Here is an 18,079-nt window from a genome sequence, read left to right on the forward strand (position 1 = left end):
AAGGATGATACAGTTGTCACCATAGCCTGCAGCTGTAAGGTTGAAGAGAGCTGGGCCATCTTTTATTCCCCTAGAGCAGAAAGAGAGGAGAAATCTATGTAAGACACGTTGCTCCTATGTTTATACGTTCTCAGTCATCGAACACTTTGCATTCATGGAGTGTTATAAAACAGAAAAAGCGACCGTCATTATTCTTGCCTTCCGTGAAGCTCGGTAACCAGGTGTTCTGTAATCTTCATGCTGAGCAAGAAAGCTTTCTCCTATCTGTAAAAGCTCATCTAGATTAGAAGAAAATTATGCCCTAATCAAAGGATACTCTTTAAGCGAAAATGTTAGGTCCATAAAGAGCTTTAAAAGCTAGATCACCTTGGAGTGATTCACAAAGACGACAGCAGTGAGAGCCTTTGAAAAACATTTGAGATACATATGTTTGTTTGAATTACTGTGTTGATGCTGTTGCCTGAAGCTTTTTTATTATTTTTTTGTTATGAAATAAACTACATTTGTGAGTGAGAATAAAAAGAGATTTTGTTGGCTGAAGTGTTGAAATCAAAACAAAACTTTACGTGGATTATATAATCCACTAGCCTTTTTGGTTCTCTTAAATAATTCAAAGCACGCAGATATTAATATCTCTTGTTGCATGGATTATATATGAATCCATTGTTTCATTTTCTTGACTAGTGTTACTCTGTTTAGAAGAATTAGTATCTGTCCTATTCCCATGTTGAATTAATATCTTTCTAGATGTAGTACAGTTTATTCTAAAGTGGAGTCTCCCAGTTGCTTTATGTGCAAGTAATATTGTAACTTCAGAGTTTTGATTTTCTTCAGGGAAGAACTCTTTCTGAAGAGTTCTGCAGAGATGGTTTAGTTCCTTAACATTTTGTTTCTGTTTGTGTGAACATGGTATATTATCCCACAACTTTCTTCTGCATGCAGCAGCCCACAGTTTTTTTCCTGCATGCAGCGGCTTGTGTCATCAAAATAATAATACAGTAACACACGGGGAAAATTGTAGAACTGTGTTGATTTTTAATTTTGGTTAGATGTTAACTTCTGGGAGATATTTTAACTATTCTTGATTTGTAAATCACACATTAACAAAATCCATCTACTCTAACCTCTTATGGGGGATTTTTTTTTCTGTTTTTCCTAGAAGAACTGTAAATTCATTTCCAGCTTTACCCTGCTGAAGTAGTGTACTCTCAGGAAGACTCTAAATCAAATGAAAATACTTAAGTGACTTGGAACTTTTCTGTCAGAAAGTATCCATAGTAAAATAGTAACACTGGAAGTAGAAAATAACTGTTGCATTAGGATTCCTTTCTGATCACTCACTGTCATGTTAATCATAGCATCTAAAAATAGAAATAATATGTTTCTGCAGGTGGTCTTCTGCGTGTATCCAGGTACACATATAGGCACGTTAGAAATGTAATATACTCTTGAAAATAAACTATTTTACTGTTTGGTCTAACATTAAACTTTGTAAGCTTCTATTAGACTGTGAAACAGACTTTCTAGAGCTTGGGAAGTCTTTCTAAATTGTCCATGAACCATTTTCTCTTTTAAGTTTCTTCTAGTTAGGCTGTGTAGTCCTTTATTTTTGCCTGTAGCTTGTACGTCTCAGCATGTTCTCCTTTCCCTCCTACTCCTCCTTTAGTCTGGTTTTACAGATTAGTTCTTTTAAGGCTAGAAAATGTTTTCCTATGATAAATACAGGACCCTTCTTACCATCGTTCTCTCTCACTTGCGTCTTGTTCACGGGACGTGGAGCAACATGGTGCACAGCAGAGGAGTGGCAGGGGAAGCAAAATCCAAAGAGCTGGGGGAGTGTGTTTGCTCATTATATGAAATAACTCTGGATATCGGTCTCTACAATAATGCAGTTATGGATCATCCTCAGCAAAGATCTGCTTCGCTGATTGGGAGACCAGATGGAATTTAAAAAAAAGTCCTAGAGCAGTGAAATGACTTTGTCCATTATGGGGTGCTTCTGTTTCTAGTTTCATTCCTTGAGTAGACCTAGATCTGTAACCCCAGAAAAATGGGAACACATCAGTTATTTGTAGAGAATAAATTTTCTTTTAACAAGAAAATTGTTTTGTAAAAATTTGTAGTTGATATTTTAATACAATGCTTTCAAGGTGTTGTAGGCTCTTCTAGGGTTGCATTTATTAACAATAAATTAGCTTAACATTTAATGTTGTACAGGTTTCATTGTAAACGTGCTCTAATTATTAATGTATTTCCAGTGATGTATCTAGCTGTCTTTTTTGATGTGGAGATAATCAGCTTTTTTAGAGGTATCTGTTTATAGGCCTTCCTTTGTCTTAAGAAACTAGCTGATGATTGATCCAGCTTCTGCAGTGAGATGGAACCCTAAGTGTTGATTTGCTTCCAAATCAAAATTAATGAGTTGTTTTCATGGACTAGTACTTAAATCACGTGTTGCAGCATTATTACTATATCATATGCTTTTTTCCTCCTCCTTTTCCTAAGGTGGTGTTACTGTATTTGTGGCCTTATATGATTACGAAGCTAGAACTACAGATGACCTTTCATTTAAGAAAGGCGAACGGTTCCAGATAATAAACAACACGTAAGTTTTCACGAACTCCACTGGGAAGTGGGGAAGAAATATTAATCCAATATTTCTTTAAATCTTTTTCAGTGAAGAGTAGATCGATTTTTTTTTTCTTACTTGAATTAGAGAGTTCAACAAATAAGGGATTAAAGTAGTGATACTGATAAGACAATAACTTGGGGAAGCCCAAAGCCCTCTTTTCCTCTGTTAATAGGGTTATGTTCTGGTAATTCCCTCCGGTATTGAGGCACAGCTATGCTCTTTTGGGCAGCAGAGGTGGAAAAGCATGTTACCCAGACTCTGCATGTTGCAGGTTCTCTCTGACAGGTAGGTCAGGGAGGGTGGGAGGAAACTGCACTGGGAATGCAGGAGCTGAGCACCCTGGCTCCAGGCAAGGACAGCTCGGAGTGGAAGTGGGTCCTACCAGCCTCCTTTGGAAATCCACACTAAGTTATCTCAGCAGTTTGAGATTCTAGTTTAATTGCAGTAATGTTACAGTATTACAGTCTGATTTCTAAAAGCCTATTAAAGAGGAAATTATTTTTACACCTCGGAGGTTTCTTTACCTGCAGATTTTTGGCTGTGGTAACAATTCTAATTCATACATGTAGTGGTTTTCATTCATCCAGTTCTCCAGTTTTATTAGCTGACTTCCCATTTCCTGTGTTGCTCACTGTCAAAACATGGGCAGAGTGATCTGGGTCTGGGTTAGGCAGATTAAGGCTAGAGTACTGTGAAGTTTGTTTACAGCTCTGCCATAAAACTTTTTGTTCTAGATTTCTATGTTGCAAATATAGATAAATGCTTCTGTTTACATTTAAAAAAAAAACTAAAATACAAAATTCCACTAAGAGGCACTCATGTAGCTTACAATAAGACAAAAACAAATTTGGGTGCAGTGCAAATTATTTCGAATACTGCCTTAATTAAGATAAAATGTTGACTGAAATTTAGCCTGCATTTCGTATGTGAGGATGTTACAGCTGTTAAGGAGTGATGCATTGTTTATAGGTTGAAGAGATAATTGATGTTGCATTGCAGGGAAGGAGACTGGTGGGAAGCAAGATCCATTGCTACAGGAAAAACGGGCTACATCCCAAGTAATTATGTAGCTCCTGCAGACTCCATTCAAGCAGAAGAGTAAGACATTCAGTTTCCTGTCAATCTGTTCTTATTATCCATTCTGCACTTACAGTCCTATGGTGATAGCGTTCCCTGAAGTCACTACATGTAACGTTTAATGAGGAAATAGGAAAATATTACTAATTCAAGGACAAAAATGCTACTTAGGTGGTGTTAAAGGTATAATTATTAATAGATGTGAGGTAGTTACTCACATAAATGTTTTATGCTTGCTGTATGGAGGGATAAAGTAAAAATACATGTTTTTCAGTTAAGAGTTCACACGTCCTTCAACTCCAGGTTTTTACACATAGTTTTACTTGGGAAATCCTAATTCGAGGTCAGCTACATCCTTGATAGCATCTAGTCTTACTTTCTGAAAAAACATTTGCATGGGCCGTTACTGCTAAGCTATCAGTCTGTAACAGCTTTTGGTACAAAATTGTTAGGCGTGCTAAGGACTGCTAAGAATTGAGAAAATTGTATTGCTTGCAGGGCCAGCACTTCCTACATTGATGTATTCCCCGAGCACTTAAAAATTGCATTGAATTATTCAGGGAATTACAAGTTGGGGGGCAATTTGAGGAGGTACTTGTTTCAAGGGATTAATTGCATTTATTGTACTAGAAACTATAAAATTCCACTGCTCAATATACAGGCATGGTACTGCCAATAAGTGTTTCCCTGATGCATGATCTGGGCACTTTTATGTTTCCTATTGCACTTCTGGGAAAACAGCCCAATTTCCAAGATGTTTCCTGAATCTCAAGCTGAGATTTTAGCATGTTACTGCTGCTTTCACCTGGCTGTTTGCTGTTGGAAAGTGATTGCGTCAAAGTCTCACTGTTGCTTAATGTCCTTAAGTTTCAGTTATTTTCAAAGTCATGGTCTGTAAGCCAAAAAACGGTGTGATAAAGGTGTATTGCCATTAGAGCTGTATTGGTGGTACCAGTAGAAACCATAGTCCTTTGCTAGCTAAGAATGCAGTGCTTTAGAAAGCAAGTATTGCTCCTGAATACTGGCAAAAGGCAGGGAGGGAGGTTTGTCGTGGGTTTATGTGATGGCTGGAGGTGGGACTGAGAGGCAATGAGTGAGGAAGTTTGTTTAAATGTAGTATTTTAAAGAGCTAGTGCTAATTTTATTAAATGTTACCACAGCATTTAGAATAGAGTTCATTTGCTTTAAAGTTCATTTGTTAGCCTTTGGCTTTGACAGCGTTTATAGATTTTGTGTTGTGATTGCAGCTGGAGTTACAAGTGCAAAACCAATATACAGCCACAAAATTGCTAGGATTTTCTTTCTTAAGTAGTCTTTTCTAAGCCTAAAGGCATTTATGTTGCAAACTACTTGTTACAGGATCCATATTATCCCTGTGGCTTTTGAATGCTGCCATGTTGAATGCTCATAAAAAAGGACAAATAAACTCTTCTATTACTTTATAGGTAGTAAAATAAAATAACACTTTACAACATAATTTGTAAATTGCCATAGTAGTCTAGGGAAGAGGCATTTTCATGTGAAGTAATTACTGGGGTTGAAGTTTGTTTCAGTAAGATTATAGGTTACATCCAAGTTGTCCTAAACGTACATACTCCCATATCTAATTCTAACTTTGCCCATCTAGTTATACAGTCAAACTGCAAACGTAAGAAAACGTAAAAATAAGTTGGATGTTCCTAAACGATTGCTTAGGCTATTCTAATCACATGCCAACAAAATGATCCCTTCTTACCTACTTTTTTTCCCACAAAATTTCCCCCACAAAATCACTGTTTTGCAGTGGTTTACAATGCTACTTTTCCTCTTCCTGCACCTACAGTGCCAGGTTTGCTTGGTGCTGTGACAGTCCCAAATTAAAATGTTTGAAATTTACGCTTTTCCTCTTTTTATATCTCTGAGGCCCACAATTCCAATAAAATATGGGTAGAAATAAGTGTTACAAAGCCGGGAGATTCACTGGCAGCTGGACATTAAAATTATCAGACAGAACTTTGTGCATACTGTTTATGAGGATGAGTATGCTCTGGGAACACAGAAGAAGAAATTCTTTTGTGAAAGAATTTTAGGCAAGAAAAACAGCGCAAAACAGCCAGCGAAGATGGACTGTTACTCATGGAGCATGGAAGAGAACTGAATGATACTTATCACAGGGGTGTTTTTACATGAACAGCAGAAAACAGTGCTGTCTTTACTGGGAAGGACAGCAGGAGGGCAAGAGACAATGTCCATAAGCTGAAAAAAGGAAGGTTCCAACTGGAAATAAGGAAAAAAACTTTCACCCTGAGGACAGCCAGGCAGAGGCACAGATTGCCCGGAGAGGTTGTGCAGTTTCTGTCCTTGCAGGTTTGTCAAGAACCAGCTGACCGCAGCCCTGAGCAACATGGACTGATTTCAGAGCTAACCCTGTTTGGAGCGGGAGGTGGGACTAGAGACCTCCCAAGAGCCCTTCCTACCTGAATGATTCTGTGATCCAGTGATATTTATGCACACCCACTTTGCATCAGATATTGCTTTTTAACACATGACTGAAACGTCTACAAAAGAAAAGGTAGTTAGAGCTGTTGCAGTGCTCTGAGTTTGCCACCAACAGTATTTCACTGTCTTCTGAGTCAGCCTGTCTTATGAACTTCTTAACTACAAAGAGTGTGTTACTTTAGCAGGTGGATACTGTTGATGTCTATTGTTAAGTCATCAGAAAAACATAGTATTTGTGGATAGAGGCCTCTCAAAAGATTTTGAAAACAGTAGAAATTAGAACCATATTAGAATAAAATAGGTATATTTTATATTAAATTAGAACCATATTAGAATAAAAATAGGTCATCCTAATCTTTCAGTTATATGGGTGTCATAACTTTTGTTCATCTGTGTTTGGGTGACTGAGCGCTAGAACAGGTTTCCCAGAGAGGCTGTGGAGTCAGTCTCCTTCCCTGGAGCTATTCAGAAGCCACACCTGGACACAATCCTGGGCCGTGTGCTCTAGGTGACCCTGCTTGAGCAGGGGGGTTGGACTAGATGATCTCCAGAGGTCCCTTCCAACCTCAACCGTTCAGTGATTCTGTAACTACTTTTGGATATTGGCAGTCCAGCCAGTACTTCAGACCTTCTAAAGTCAGTACTTCAGTACTTCTGATATATTTTTCTTTATCTGATTCCCCGAGCTTAGGAAGTTTTTATTTACAGATGTTTCCTTTAACTTTTCCTAGGTGGTATTTTGGTAAGATGGGCAGGAAGGATGCAGAAAGGCTACTTTTAAATCCTGGCAACCAGCGTGGTATTTTCTTAGTGAGAGAGAGTGAAACCACTAAAGGTATGTCTATTTCTGGATATTTCCTTTCCGTCCCACCCTGGCTCCCAAACGTCAATTTTACATCTATCACGTTGTACCTGTACATGTGAGCATTTGTAACGAGAGTAGGGGAAATTTATTAAATATGCTTTTCTGTTTGACTGTTCACCAAAAATTTAATTCATTTTCTAGGTGCTTACTCCCTTTCCATACGTGACTGGGATGAGGTTAGAGGTGATAATGTGAAACACTACAAAATCAGAAAACTTGATAATGGTGGATACTATATCACAACCAGAGCACAATTTGAATCTCTACAGAAGCTGGTAAAACACTACAGAGGTAAGCCTAAATTCCAGTGTTCCGATATTGCTTTGTGCCCACTGTGAGGAACAAAAACTGCATATGTAGCTTTTTAAAAAAAATTTAATATTATAAAATTACTTCTTGACTTTGACAAACAGTAAATTAAATAGTTTTATCTCTATTTAACTACAAAACTTACATAAAAGAAATATGCTAACGTTGATGAAAACTATCTTTTCCATTTTCTAGAACACGCTGATGGGCTGTGTCATAAGCTAACAACTGTGTGTCCAACTGTGAAACCGCAAACCCAGGGACTAGCAAAAGATGCCTGGGAAATTCCTAGAGAATCTCTGAGGCTAGAGGTTAAGTTGGGCCAAGGCTGTTTTGGTGAAGTGTGGATGGGTAAGAACCTAGTGTAATACCTTTCAGTTGTTTGTATGATTGTTTGAATAGTATTTTAGATAAATCAGCATTAAAGTCTTGAAAAGATAATTTGATAAAGAATTGAAGGGAAAAATAGTAATTATGACCAATCATGTGAAGTTAAAATTAATTTTCAATATAGTTACTGATTTATAATTATTCTGTTAACTGACAAAACGGAAGCAAAAAGCAAATGGTTTTAGCAGTAAAAACTCTTCAGTGTTCTAGCAGAGAATGAAATGTAATTTGATTCTCCAGGAACATGGAATGGAACCACAAAAGTAGCAATCAAGACACTAAAACCTGGTACAATGATGCCAGAAGCCTTCCTGCAAGAGGCGCAGATCATGAAGAAATTGCGACATGACAAGCTTGTTCCACTGTATGCTGTTGTTTCTGAGGAACCGATCTACATAGTCACTGAATTCATGACAAAAGGTATGTGACTGAATAGCTTTTAGATACTAAATTTACAAGTTTATTTAAAGTCTCAGCAACAAATTAAACGTTTAATTAATGTTAGATTTAAGCTGACTGGAGTATAAATGGTAATTTTGATTAAAATAAAATGAGCAACACTTGACCTACTTGAAGCAGTTATGGTTTAGAGCATGGATGGAGGCATGTTTTTTTGCACATCTGTTTCATCCTTGCTAATCTTCCAAGAGTTTTTTTCCACTTTTTCCCTTTTCCTTTTTTTTTTTTTCTTTTTTTTAAATGTGTACTGCCTGTTGCATTTAAATTAGATGGTATAGCTGGGAATATCATTATGAGAATACTCCTACCTGTAACCAGGTCATGTTCACAACCACAGAATCAGTTGGGTTTTTTTCTCTCTGGCAGAGTAATTGCGAATTTTAAATAGCTTGTTCTTTCTCAGATTCCTTCTTTTCTTGTTTTCCATCCCTTCCTTCCTTCTTGCCTTACTCTGCATCATTTCCCCCTCCCCATTCCCTCCTGAAAAAGAGATTTAGAGATTTAGGCTGAGTGTGGAAGTAAAGGTTGTAAGCATATTAGTATTAAGAAGAAGCAGATTCTCAAATCAGTTATTCCAGGTTTTGAAAAATGCAGTTTTCTACTCATCTCGCAGAAAACTTTTACTCTCTTGGTAAGAAGAATAAATAATGTCAAAGTCAAGAGAGTTGCAATTTATGTTCAGCACGCTGCCACAAGCATTTTTTCCCTTCTCTGTTGAATGGATTTTTTTAAAATAATTTTTCAAAGGCTGGAAAGGTAGAAAGAAGTAGAAAATATAAGAAGTTCCTTCTGTGTTGTTTTTATTCCTAAATAAAACAAGACAGTGTCTCTGTCAGACCTTACAGCAGTCATAAAAAATCACATCTGGCAAGACAATCAAGATAAGCAATTGCTTTCAAGCATTCCATCTAAGAAAAAATAAAGATTAAAATTGGAACTGGGATATTACCTTACAAAAACAGAAGTAAAGAATTGCAGAAGCCATTGCGTGTTCGTCTAAATTACAGATTCAAAATGCCATTGCAAGTTCATTTTCATCTGAAAAAAAAAAAAGCTCGTATTTTACCAAAAAAAGGTAAAAAGTACTGGAGGAAAAAAAAGTGTATTTTATTTCTTGCTTTAAAAAGATGCCATAAAACTATGGACTTACAGTGACACTTTATGTGGGTTTTATTTGTGTGGCTTTCCCTCTTCCTGTCCCATGAGCTTTCATATGTTTTCATACCTCAAAGACTGCAACAGTAGAATAAGGTTTTCTTCTTTTCTTTTTCTTTTTCCCAGGAAAAAAGCTGAGTAGGAACTGTATAGTACCCAAAAATGATTTTGTCTGTGGACAGATTACTGAAGTCAGTGTGAAATCTTTGCTTTTCTGCAGTCCTATGAGCGAGCTCATGATCTGACATGGGGAAAAAGTCCATGCTAAATCCTAAAACAAACATCAGCAGCAGCATGGGTCTGGCCTGTCACACTTCTACTTTTGATGTAAAAATATAGCAAATGGCTAAAAACTTATCAGAGATGTCTAATTCATGACTGCTGCGATAAATTCCACTGCAAAATCTGCAGTTTAGTGACTTCTTTCCCACAATCACTGCACTCTTTGTCTTTGCAATTTTGCAAGATCGATTAGTTGTTCATCTTTATTCAGTCTTTACCAGTTTCTTAAGAAAAAGATCACGTTCCTATATCCCTAATAACACTTGTGGAGAAAACTGTTATGTTAGCGACAGAGTTTTACCATACATGTAAAGTTTACTATATTGAAAGGCACAGAGGTCTGTGGAACTCACTTCAAATACTACTAATGTTGTGATGTTCTAGACACAATTGCATTGTATAACGGGAGAAGATAATACATCTCAAAGAATGGAAGATGCTTTTTCTTCCCTTATGAGGAAGAAAAAGCAACAAAACAGAAGCAGCAATTTCACAGTCATTTTTCTAGTATATAATGGGAACTGACAGAAGAACTTAACTAGGAAAAATTTAATTTTCATCCAGGAATTTTGTTTTGTTTTGTTCTTTAATTACAAAACTTATTATGGAAAAAAGTTCAAATAGGAGGGGCATTGATACCAGGAATCTTGGAAAATCCTTATGTATAGTCATCCTGCCGAATAGTCATCAGGTGGCAGTCTATTTTATTAATGTTCAGTTATCTAAATTAATGAAACTGGCTCCGTAATGCTTGGATAAAACTTGCACTAACTAATCATAAGGGCAGAGTCGACTATAGGCATTGATTGGGTTGTGGGTATTGGTAAATGAGGGTTTTCAAACAGAGAGTTTGGGAGCTCAGCGTGTTAAGTTATCGTGTCTAGGTCAAGTTTATGATTTTTACCATATTTTCCCAAAATGTTTGTGTCATCTTTTACAGGCAGCTTGCTAGACTTCCTAAAAGAAGGAGAAGGGAAGTACTTAAAACTCCCACAGTTGGTTGACATGGCTGCACAGGTACGTTGTATAAATCAAGAAAAGTGCATTTTGCGCTTAGGGAAGAGATTTGAAAGTATATCAGATAACACTCAATATTTACATTTAGTTGATATGGCCGTTGTTTGCTTTTCTTCGCATCTTCTGTTGTAGATTTGTAAGTTGTCAAAAGGAAACTGTCTAGATGCAAATTAGCAAATACTGTAAACCGTACACCCTGTGATTAGTATGTGGTCATAAGGTCTTGCTTTGTCATACTTCCCATGCTTATGTAATGAGAATGGAACTAAAATAAAAGGACATATGTTAATGCTTTGGAGAAATTAATATATAATAATCAAAATAATTATTAATAAAACTTTATTTTTAAGATTGCTGATGGCATGGCTTACATTGAAAGAATGAACTACATCCACAGGGATCTCCGGGCAGCTAACATCCTTGTAGGAGACAATCTTGTGTGTAAAATAGCAGACTTTGGTTTAGCAAGGTTAATAGAGGATAATGAGTACACTGCAAGACAAGGTAAGACTGGTTTATTTACTGAATAAATAAATCCAGTTACCTTAAAGTTGTTATGAACTGTCACATTTAGCAGAATGTGCGCATGTATTCTGTCTGTATGATAAAAATTAGGCATATAAGTGTACCTTCACAGTTAGGTAGGTTAGGTTGTCCCCTCTCCTAGGGCAGTTTTTGTAAAGTTTTTAATGTTCAAAATTATTTGGCAGATTGCTTATGCTTTCAGAAGACGTTTTTACTTATTTTTAGGTAATAAGTTGCTAGAGTGTGAAGAGGGCTGAGATTCCAGAGAGCATGCTCATCACATCCCGAAGATTACTCCCCTTCTTAAACTGCTTAGAAAAATTGTAGCCAGTAGTTGCTGCCCTACTGCTTTTCAGTTCGTAATATAAGTGTAAATAGATGATAAACAAGCAAGGAAAATTAAGTATCTGTCTTTCCAATCTCTTTAGGAGCTAAATTTCCGATTAAATGGACAGCTCCTGAAGCAGCGTTGTATGGTCGGTTTACAATCAAGTCGGATGTGTGGTCATTTGGAATTTTACTGACAGAACTGGTAACGAAAGGGAGAGTGCCATATCCAGGTAAGAGGAAAATTTAATGGATTTTCCTTTTTGGATGCTTTTCTGTGCTTTTGAAGCTACCTTTTATGCTTTTTACCTTCATTCAGAGGCCACGGTCATCAAGCAGAGATAAATACTTAAGTCACACTTCACTGGTTCCTGTGTTCACAAAGTTACTTTTTTTTGTTGTTATTGTTTTAACAGATTAACTACTGTATAATTAAAGTGTTTCAGGATAGTAACATTTGTAAATATGACTGATAGGTCATTTCAGATGACTTAGTATCCTTATATTTTGCTACCGATCAGATTCTGAAATATCTAATTTTCATATTTTCTCAGCTTACAGTAAGTATCTGTAGGGTGAACTTGCTAGACCAGTTTTTGAAACCAAACATGTGTAACATATTTTGTCAGATATTTTGCTGTTTGTGACTGAAATTTTAAGACACTTCTGTCTAGTATATACTGTCTCTTTCATGGTCAGATTTCAAATTAAGTGGTCCTTAAATGGAATTTAATACAGACAGAAGGCGTTTGTTCCTGAGTCTCCTTTCTGAAAGCACAGGCCCAAGACAGTGGTAAATGATCTGTAACAAAACATATGAATAAGTATACAAGTGGACGAAGGACCAGATACGGGGGAATTGCTGGAATAAGGAAATAATTTTCAGAAAATGTATTTACTGAAAATTTTTAAAAATTGATTCAATATGAAGTGTGCATATTGCAGGTTCTGTCATGGTAGATTCATATGCATGTCTTAACAGCATTGGATTTGAAGAAAGACGACTTGAAAAAAATTGGCAAACTGTACTTTGTATAATGTCATTCAAAGATAAAATGCTTTCATTTTAGGGATGGTGAATCGGGAAGTTCTGGAGCAAGTGGAACGTGGATATAGGATGCCTTGCCCACAAGGCTGTCCAGAGTCTCTCCATGAGCTAATGAAACTGTGTTGGAAGAAGGACCCTGATGAGAGACCAACCTTTGAATATATACAGTCTTTCTTGGAGGACTACTTTACTGCTACAGAACCACAGTACCAGCCTGGAGACAATTTATAAGCCAACAGTCTGTATAACATGCACAAATCTGCCAAATGTAAAAGACTTGCAAAGAATTCCTGATGTCTTTAAGGAATCAAAGGAAGGAAAATCTTCACTACTTTGCATGCTTTTAATGGCAAACTGGAATTTCATAATACAGTTGCACAAAACCACTTTTGAAGTGTTATAACCTAATTTACCAATGATGTGATTATTTTTTTCTTTTTCCCAACTGATTTCAGGGTCCAAAGGAAGCTTATTGAAAATACAGGGTGGTAAAATGAGTGTTTGGTGTGAACCATTGCAGCAAAACCAATGTTTCAAATCCTTTCTTTTCCCAACATTTAATAATCATTCTGCTAAAGAGGGAATTGTCTGGAATTGCAAGTGATCTTGGGGTAGGACATTTTTAAAGCAGAGGAACTTTATGGGACCAAACAATTCTATTCCAGTTCTGTAAAACTTCCTGCATTCAAAATTACCTGGGTCTTTTTCCCTTAAAGATGGTACAACCCCATTCATGCATAGTCTTGATTTTTAAGCTTCCTCTTGCATGGACTTAATTAGGGTAGGCAGGTTAAAAGAGCAATTGGAACATGTATGACAAACTTTGATCTAAGTGGTAGACCTCAATAGTGAAATTAGAGAACATAATGCACTGTGTTAATACGTGTTATTAATGTAACTGGAAAGTAGCATGAGAGATTTTTCTTTTTTTCTATCTGCATAGCTAATTAAGAATAATGAAGGTAACTAGAAAATGAGGTAATGTTTCATAAAGTTATGCTGATAAAGTATGATGATATTTGAACTTGAAACTTTATAATAAAATTGGGGTGGGGGAAAATCCTTTGATCTTTTAAGCTCCGATCTTACAAAGAGCTTTTGTATGGGAAGACTGCCTGCACAAAGCTCACCATGAAAGCAAGACGGAAGCTGGTAAATGGCCACTTTTAGTCCATTTTTCAGAGACAGATTTGGTACTGTTATATGTGGCTTTTATGTGTGTTAATAAGGGTGGGTGCCACAAACGTAAACTGTCACTAGTTCAGGGATTTGATTGCACTTTTGCTTTTCTTGACTATTAAGACACTCTTACACACAGTTTATCTTCCCACTTTTGCCCTTCCCAGAGAATTATTTAACTAAAAATAAACAGAAGAAAATGTGAAAGTTTAAAAACTTAAAGGGATAAAGTATATTTAATATTGACCGAATATAGTGACAATGAACTTTTGCTGGCATTCAGCACAGCTTACACTACATGTAGATTTTTTTTCTTCAGCTACTGACATATCAAGCAATAACATCATGTCTTCTATTCAACAGCTTGCATGAGGTTTTTGAATTTCCGATCAAGCTTGTATGATTTAATTTTGAAACACTAAACTCATATTTAGCTGTTGGGTTGGAATTCATATTATCATTGTGAAGCTATCCAACAAACGGATTTCAGAAAAGTTGGCAATATAGTTCCAGTACTAATCCTAACATTTTTTCCATGGGTTTACACTACACTGAATCCAGCTACCAAATGGATCTTTATAAGAACAGTGCCATCATTTTCCATTTTCCCTCATCATCCCTCATCACATCTGTGGTTATCAAATTTTAAAAGGGCTTTATGTACAAAAAAAAAAAAAAGCCAAAAAAATGGAATTTTAATTTTTCTAAATATTTTAAAATGAATAACACAATCATACGCATTTATGTATTAATACAGCTGTAACAAAGAATGCCAAAAAATGACACTGGCATTGTTTGGATTTTAATTACTGAGTGGAACAGTTCATTGTAATAACACTTGTATAGTAAAGGAATAAAACACTGACTTAATGAACATGTTCATTGTAAATGGTTGTGTATTATAAAACTTCTCCAAAAGAGATTGTATGTTTATGAAAATTTATTTGTGTTTCACCTGAAGACCTTGATGTGGTTCTTACCCTAATAGAGTTTAAAATTCACATTCACATTTTTTTATATAAATAATAATAAGTTTAATTATGTAACTAAGTATTTTTATAAAGTATGGCATTGTTGAACTGTTTTGCAGAATTGGTTCAAAATAAATTTCTCCTTGATTGTATCTGCTTATTTAAAAAAAAAAAAAAAAGAAAGAAACAAAAACAGAGTAGCCTTCATATGGAGGGGAAAGGGAGGGGAATGAAAGGGGAAATTTAACTTTGAAGCTTCAGCTATCTTAATGAGATTTTAGGTGTATGTTTTTCCTCTGTAAACTATTTTAATGTACTTCCATAAAAGAGGCCGAGTTCATGGTGTGTTATAAACTCTAGCTGTGAAAAGGGAGACTTTTTCAAGAGCAGTTCAGAAGTCTTTGGCAGGAACTGGCTAGAACAATTCTGTCTAGACTCAAAACTGAGCCCCAGAGGGACAGGTCGACAGGCTGGGGATTCTTGGGACAAAAATTCCAAAGTCGATTCTCAGATGGCAATCGCTGCCTCACTGTAGGCAAACACACTTCCTCCCTCTTATGTGGCGTTAGCAGTCACTGCTGATATCTGTGCAATTTTTCAGGGAATTTTATAAATTTGTTCTTGTTACAGCGGATGTTTTTTCTCAACTATGTTGAATGTTACCTATCTCAATGACCAGTACTACTCAAATCCCAAATCCTGAAATGTATATTCAGTGCCACTGTAGATTAAGCAGCTATTACTGTCAACCTGCTGTTTCTGAGTTTCAGTAATAACTAATACAGCACTAAAGGAGTTCTTACAGAAGCTATGGACTGCAAAGTTTACTGTATTTTTAGTATGTCCTGTAATGTAATTGTTTTACTATTTTTAATGACAACAATCCTGTAATATTTCTGGTAATCTGTACTCTCCCCGTTGTCCATCAGAACTTTGTCATATCCATTTTCTTGTGGTAGGCCTGCAGATTGTTTCTGTCATGCATTGTTTCAAGCTGTAGTATTTGAAAAATATTTTCATATGATTTTTGAGTAAATTTGCAAACATAAAAATGTGTATGAGCCTACTGTTTAGATAAAATACATCCCTATTTTAGCGTAAAGTGTTACAACAAGCATCTTATGTATTCTTAACCTTGCAAGCATTTAATTCTGGCATTTCACTGCATTTGTGACTAGCTCTTTCCACTGAAAATTAGCCTTGGAAAGATCATGTTAAAAAAAAAAAAAAAAAGTGTCCCATAGCTTGACGCTGGGTAGAAACAAGCCAGAGCATTGTTCTTACCCTCATTCTTCTAAGATACTGGCAATTCTGAAACATGAGCTACACCATACTGAGAAACCTCAAATGTGGAATGAACATAAACTTAACTAAATTTAATAATGAGCCCCAAACTCTTGTTATTTATTTTGATCTGTTTAATCCAATAAAATTCTCTGTTTTTAACTTCTCTGTGAAGATGCTGTAGATGTTTGTACCAACTTTCCCCCAACATGTGAGACTGCAGCAGAGCTACATAGTCATGTTAGGTGTAACTAAGTGTGTTGTAAACAGCAGACTCAAATTCTCACACCCTGCTGAGGAATTTAGGACTAAATTTGAGTAACTGATTTGGGGACCAAAAGCAGGTCTATTACAGTAGATAACTGCTAAAGCCTAAAACTGTGATTCATACATTCCCTGCCTGCCTACTGTCTTTTGTGGTAGGAACTTAAGACTGTGCAGATGCCTGGAGGTTCAGGTGTCTCCCAGTCCTGCATCTTGCTCCTGCTTCAATCTGATGCTCGTGCAGGAACCAAGCTTCATCAACCTCCCAGGCCTGGCGGGAGGCTTGATACAGCAGCCTAGAGTGGAAAACCTGAGCTGTGATCTAGACTCCTGGATTGCTGCTGCATCTTATAGAGGTGGTTTTGTTAAGTGTGAAAGAGTTTTAAGTGTGAAGTGCAAGACTTCACTCACAGCTGCAGGCATAAGCATTCGCTCTAGAGCAAGGTTCCCTTTTTCCTTGCTTTCTGTCTTCTCACGACCCAGGAGAAGGTTAGCTGGAAAAAGATCAGCAGCATCGTAGCTCCTCCCTTAGCATAGGGGAGGGAAAAGGAGACAGAGAGCGAAGGATGGAGGTGAGCAGCTGGGATGCTATTTTCAGCACTCACAGGAAAGAGAGAAGCAGGTTGAGGGGTGTAAAGCAAAGATGGCAGGGATCATCTGTTTTCTTTGTCGTATTCTGGGAAAGAGGTAGAAACAGGCATGCAAGGGAACTGAGGAGCATCTGCTCCCTTGTGCACAAGCATGGGTCAGTGGAAATGAAGCACGGCTAGAGAGAAATGCTTCCGTTCTCTGTGGTGGTTCTGTATCTGCTCGGCTCATCCTGACCAGTTCCTAGCTGAGCCCCTGTGTATTAGCTGGGGAGACCCAATATGAAAGAAGAGCAGCATTCCTCTGCCCTCTGAAAGAGTGAACCTTGATCAGTTCTTTGAAAAACCGATGCAGAGGGCCCAACCAGAGAGATACTGGCTCCTGGAGACCATGCTGACAGGGTTGTTTGCTTCTGCCGTTTAGCCCCAGAGTGATGGTGTTGCAGACACTCTGGCAAGGAGCTTAGTGTTTCTCCCCTAGTGGCGTTATGTGGATGTAGGATTTGGGATTATGTTTCCCTCCTCTCCACGTGCGGACAGAACGCCTAGGAACCCACCCAGAGTTCAGGCATCCCCCGTGGGACCCGTGTTCTCCACTGGGCCTAGTCTCTGAGCTTACTTTTCTTGTTAGCTCTGCATGCAAACACTTGCTTTTGGCATATAGCACTTTAGTTATTCATTTTTAGCATTCTTTTTTTAATTTAAAGTTACATTTTTTGTTAAATTGTAATAACCACTGTTGTTGGGGGGATCCAAGTATTTATAGCACTATGTATTTTTACAGAACGTTGTCCATCTCCTCTGTGTATGTCACTAACTTTAAATGAGTAGAAACATATGCTGGCCCTTTTGCTGCTTTTGATTTGTTCTTCTTAAAGGAGAAAGGACAGTTAACTAGTTAATCTTAGCAGGGCCTGGGGAACAGGCTGAAAATTTAAAAGAGAAACCTGAATACAAGGTTGCTGATGAATCAGTCACGTACCAACATTGAAGTTAACTGCTGTGAAAGCATTCCTTTTTCTATCAAAAAGCTACTCGCAGTAGGAGCGTTCGACCTCTCTTCTTTGTGTCCTGCTGCTAGGTTATTAAGTCTCTAGCTGAGGCTACTGATAAGTATATACTATGACATGGATGGATGGGTGCATCTTACATTTGATCCTGAAAATCTATCCTTTGCATGCTAACGATTAGGCTTTTTTCCTGGACCTCAGCTGGTGCCAGCTGCTGCAT

The 18,079-nt window shown here is 37.1% G+C and overlaps 1 protein-coding gene across 1 annotated transcript in view; it reads left to right on the plus strand.

Moving 5' to 3' along the window:
* YES1 (YES proto-oncogene 1, Src family tyrosine kinase) overlaps positions 1-16,164 on the plus strand; it is a 51,181-nt gene extending 35,017 nt beyond the window's left edge. Inside the window, exons 3-12 of the mRNA XM_068932298.1 lie at positions 2,506-2,605; positions 3,632-3,730; positions 6,919-7,022; positions 7,194-7,343; positions 7,557-7,712; positions 7,992-8,171; positions 10,588-10,664; positions 11,015-11,168; positions 11,618-11,749; positions 12,587-16,164. Of these exons, the coding sequence (XP_068788399.1) occupies positions 2,506-2,605; positions 3,632-3,730; positions 6,919-7,022; positions 7,194-7,343; positions 7,557-7,712; positions 7,992-8,171; positions 10,588-10,664; positions 11,015-11,168; positions 11,618-11,749; positions 12,587-12,795 (1,361 nt within the window). The 3' untranslated portion in view covers positions 12,796-16,164. The remainder of the gene's footprint in view (positions 1-2,505; positions 2,606-3,631; positions 3,731-6,918; positions 7,023-7,193; positions 7,344-7,556; positions 7,713-7,991; positions 8,172-10,587; positions 10,665-11,014; positions 11,169-11,617; positions 11,750-12,586) is intronic.
* The last annotated feature ends 1,915 nt before the right edge of the window (positions 16,165-18,079 follow it).

Source organism: Struthio camelus, chromosome 2, assembly GCF_040807025.1.
Source record: "Struthio camelus isolate bStrCam1 chromosome 2, bStrCam1.hap1, whole genome shotgun sequence".
Classification (NCBI taxonomy): domain Eukaryota; kingdom Metazoa; phylum Chordata; class Aves; order Struthioniformes; family Struthionidae; genus Struthio; species Struthio camelus.